This window comes from Pocillopora damicornis, chromosome 11 (assembly GCF_964200805.1).
Source record: "Pocillopora damicornis chromosome 11, jaPocDami1.2, whole genome shotgun sequence".
Lineage (NCBI taxonomy): Eukaryota > Metazoa > Cnidaria > Anthozoa > Scleractinia > Pocilloporidae > Pocillopora > Pocillopora damicornis.
In genome coordinates this window covers 20043486-20048228 of record NC_142680.1, presented here as the reverse complement: position 1 = coordinate 20048228, position 4743 = coordinate 20043486, and the positions used below count along the sequence as shown (strand labels likewise).

Below are 4743 nucleotides of genomic sequence, written 5' to 3'. Positions count from 1 at the left end.
AGTCTCAGTCCTTACACAGAAAGTCAGAGAGGCAGTCGATCGATAGGTACTCGATCGGTATGCAGTCGTTAGACGGACGGTAGTTGGTCGATGGTCGATAGATGTTCGGCTGATGGTCTTCCTACTGTATGCTAGACTTATGGTCGGCCGATGTCTCGACGGCAGTCCGAAATCTCAACTGAGACATCGGCTGATTATTGATCAAATCGCGGTTGATCATTGGGCGATTATCAGAAGGTTATTTGTTGACATCTTACGAAAATCGACCAAACATCTTCTGACACAGCAATCGATTATCAGACGAGGCCTCCAATACATAACAACCGTTGGGTCAAAACTGACCGATCACAAATGACAGTCACTACTTAAGTCACAACCAATAGCATCAGGCAAAACGTAACAACAAGTTTTCTCGACGCAGACTACCAGCACTCGACTGACAAACAACCTTCACTTGACTCTGATGACAGTTACTGCTGCATGTACCTACAAATCCTTTATAGCTCCTCTCGCCTAGATGATCATATTGCACTGTTAACCCTGTGACTCCTAACAGTGACTAACATGTAATTTCTCCTTACAATATCGCCCTTGAATCACACATGTAGGTCACGAGAATAAAGGAAATGATCACCAGCGGATGAAGCTCTTGATTAGTGAAGAGATTCTCCTTGTCAGCGCCTTAGGAAATGTAAAGAGAGCAGTAGGCAGAATATGTATACTGATGTTAGGGTGTTAAGGGTTAAGTATTAGGACTAGACTGCAGTTACTGTTTCACTGTCTCGTCACCGGTTCCCCTTCCTTTCTGATGTAAACACGTGATTACCCTTGTTGTCTGTTGTTACAGGACCAGCCAGAGAGAAACAGACTAAAGACTTACTGGCGACAAATTGGTGCAATTGGATTCGGTTGTGTGTCATTACTCGTGTTTGATTTGTGTGAGAGGTATGATTATCTGGTTTAATTATATTTTTTAACTCGAGTTTTGCTCTTTCTTTTCATTTACGTCGGCCCAAAGTGGTGATCAACTCAGTGTACATAAAAATTTATCGTTAACCCTTTAACTCCCAGATTAAATTTGAAATTCTTCTTACTGTCAACTATTCCATTCTTATAATGTTAGCTCAGAGAATTTAGTATTGGGTCAACTTATTATCCTCAAATTTATATTTTTCTTTATTCTCATCACTTGTCTGGTTGATATTGTATTGATATTGTATTGATATTGTAAGGAGAAATTCTGTCTTGGTCACTCATGGGAGTTAAAGGGTTAAATGCATAAAACTGTAAAGGTATTTTAAATCAAGGACGGGACATTTCAATCATATCCGAAGACCCCCGAAGATTTTGCAAGACGTTTAAAAACAAACTCGTCCCAGTACTCTCTCCTCTAAATCAGAGGTTCTGGAAAGTGCTACTACATACGGGGTCTTGTATTTTTCAGAGGTATCACGTACGGGTCTCATATTTTTTCTCACCTTTATGCCTTATTTTTGTTGTATTTTAGAGGATATCAGCTGCATAATCCATTTTACACGATTTGGGCAACCAAACTAGGACGAAACATGGCTGTATCCTTCTATGAAACATGAAAATTGTCTTATTCCTTGTGTATGTTTTTGTGCGAAAAAAGGAAACAGTATAATTCTCTCCCCTGAGTCCCATTTTTTTTTTTTTTTTGGTTTCAATAGATTTTAGAGCGTTTTTTCTGTTTGGTGAAATTTCAACACTTTAAAGGTTGCCTAAGCATTTTTTTTATCGATGAGTTTCAGTGTTTTTAAAGTTTTTCATCATGTAACTGTTTTGCTTAACTCTATTCAGTACGCCTTTATTATTTTTGCGGCTGTTTGTGCCTGCATTTACTTCTTGTTCCTCTGTTATATGGTGTTCAAAGTGTTCTGGAACATTCGAGGGAAAAGGGCTGCTATTCCGACATTGTCACGCGCTAGGCAGCTGCAGTATCAGGTATGACAAGACAAACGACAGTCTCCGAGAGTTGAGTACCGTCTACCAGAGTTAACGACAGTTTTCGGGAATTGACGGGAGTTGTAGGCCATTGAGGAGAGTTAACGATAGTTGACGAAAGTTAACGAGAGTCGATGGGAGTGGTCGGCAAAGTTCACGACAATTGAGGAGAGTCGTTTAGAGTTAACGAGAGTGGTCGGCAAATGTCGACAGTTGACGAAAGTCGTCGACAGTAGACAACAGTTAACGAACATTTTTGACGATGGATGAAAGTTGAAGGAAGTTGTCGACAGTTGTCAATAGCCGTGGATAGTTGTCGAGAGTTGAGGTCCAAGTATAAGCAATCACCTACAGAAGCTACCCCCATTCGTTGATTCTGTAATTTTTTACCAGTGTCATTCTGCGAGTAAGAAGCTCTGTAGATTGTACTTAATGTTGTGCATTATTTGCAGGGGTTGATCTACCGTTTTGAGTTCCTGATGGTTGTGACTGTCCTGTGCGCTGGTTTCACTGTGGTTTTCTTCATAATTAGCAACGTAAACGAGGCTCAGTGGAAATTTGGAGAAGAGGAGTCCACTGTTGAGCTTTCAAGTAAGTGCCAAATTTACTTGAAGGGAAACATGTTGAAGCTGAGTATTTGAGCTTAAGGCGAAGAGAAATCTGAGTTTTCCGTGATGCTATTAATCAAGTGTCAAGCAATCCAATCACTTAGTAGGCATTACAAAATTTGTTTGTGGCAATTTCGTAAAATTCATTGGGAATCTCAGGTTTTCTTTTCCTTGTTCCACCCTTGGAAATGTTCACACATTTTCTAAGTAAGACAACAACAGAAAATCAGGGATCCGTGCAGTTCCTCCTACTGGTTGTTGACTGGTTGCGCCCAGCCAGGCTGGAAATATATTCTTGTTTGGCAATCAGTCTCAGTGATTTAATAACTGAGCGATTTGAATTTTGTAAATCCGAAGCCTTTGTTTCCCTCGGTTTGTTTTCGTTTGTTGTCGCGTCCGTCGGTCTAAGAGTAATTCGTCTGTTCCTTTCTTCTTTCGTGGATGGCGCGGTCGCTCATTCTCGTTCGTTGTTTGGTCCCTTCATCAAGCGATATCGGTAGCTCTTCCGTTCCTTTGTTCGCGGCTTGGTCGGTCGGTCGGTCGGTCGGTCGTTCGTTCGTTCGTGCCTTTGTTCCGTCGTTCTTTCATGCGTTCGTACTCGTTGATCTGTTCATTCTTGAAGTACCCTTGTTAAACATTTTTCTTCTCTCGCAGGTGCGCTGTTCACTGGAATTTATGGGATGTGGAATACGTACGTATTTGCAGTAGTCTTCCTGTATGCGCCATCACATGGAACCCTGGCCACAGGTAAATAACCTTATCACAGATTTATATCGTACACATTTTTAAATCTTTATTATTTTAGTTATGTAATAATTTCTTCCATCGTAACCTTCGTATCGTAAGTGGTAATTTAGTCCGTTATTTGGTACGGGGATTATTCGTTTTCGGGTTGTCTCGTTTCTAAGGTTAGGGTTTTCGGGACAAGCGACTCGAATCACTTTCCTTCGGAAACAGCTCGGAAATTTTCCGAGACTGCTTTCCCTTGCTAACTTGAACTTAGTCTTCCTCTGGCGACCGCCTCGGGTTAACACGTGATCTTCGAAAACTGCTCGGGAACTTTTTAGAAACGGTATCGCCGACTAGCATAGTCCCTACGATCCTATGCCACCCCTTTGGGACAATGTTTGGATCAAGTTGCCTTCAGAACACATAGGGTAACTGTTTGAAAATGGTAAGCTGTGGTTGCTTTGTCCCAGTCCTTCTGAGCTATCGCGAATTTCGTAAAGATGTAATTAGGAATTATCTCTGTTGCAGATAATGCAGAAGATGAACAGGAGAGGTTAGAGTTAAGAAGTCGCACCGAGGTTCGATTGACGGAAGGCGAGACAGCAGAAGAATCTGTTATCTACAAATTCACTGGCAAAACTGCTCAAGAATAACTGAACTGAAGGAAAATGAAACGACAGAAACCTAAGCTTTTTCCGTCTTCCTGCAAGGACTCTAGCATGGCCGCGTGACCATTAACACGAATGACTCAGGCTATTTTCAGATCTGTTTTATAGATAATAGTTGACGCAAGCTCCATAATTGCTGTATTTTGTGGTAGGAATTATCACCTGGGGGGGGGGGGAGGTGGGTGGGGGTGATGAGGGCGTCATTCCCAGTTTAACGAACGACTGACGTAAAGGATTATCATGCACTGGGGGGGGGGGGGGGAGGGTTGGAGATAATTTCTTCAACGCGACTGTTTGCTTAAAACTGGATCTGAAAATTTTGTGGAGAAAGAATATCTAGAGTTTGATTTTGGCGCCTATTACTGAGATAAGACAAAGATCATTCCAGCGTTAATTCACATAATGTCGCTTTATTTATCGTGTTGTGTATAGGCCTTTATATAAGAGTACCTGACGATGGCGTTGACGACTTCGTGTGTTGTACGTGTAGTAGCTATTTATTTTACATTTTACTGTAATATTGCATTTCGGTAGTGTAGTTTCAGATGGATTCGTTTCTCGGTGATGGCGAAGTTCATCAAATTGACCTCATCCAAAAGAACCGCTGGCATCAGGGGACCTCGTTCCTAAGGTCCGTCCACGCGGAAGGAAGAGAGGACCTGGGAGCAAGGAAGCGCGTGACAGTATGCATTCAGAGAAAAGAGCGTGTAACATGAAATTACTATGAGAGCAATAAAAATGCCACAGTTATGAATTTTTTTGTTTATTTTTTT

The 4743-nt window shown here is 41.6% G+C and overlaps 1 protein-coding gene across 1 annotated transcript in view; it reads left to right on the top strand.

The window, feature by feature from the left end:
- Nucleotides 1-4724, top strand: part of LOC113678496 (protein wntless homolog) — a 14738-nt gene extending 10014 nt beyond the window's left edge. The window contains exons 8-13 of the mRNA XM_027195379.2: nucleotides 848-945; nucleotides 1508-1571; nucleotides 1822-1965; nucleotides 2418-2556; nucleotides 3228-3320; nucleotides 3831-4724. Of these exons, the coding sequence (XP_027051180.2) occupies nucleotides 848-945; nucleotides 1508-1571; nucleotides 1822-1965; nucleotides 2418-2556; nucleotides 3228-3320; nucleotides 3831-3955 (663 nt within the window). The 3' untranslated portion in view covers nucleotides 3956-4724. The remainder of the gene's footprint in view (nucleotides 1-847; nucleotides 946-1507; nucleotides 1572-1821; nucleotides 1966-2417; nucleotides 2557-3227; nucleotides 3321-3830) is intronic.
- The last annotated feature ends 19 nt before the right edge of the window (nucleotides 4725-4743 follow it).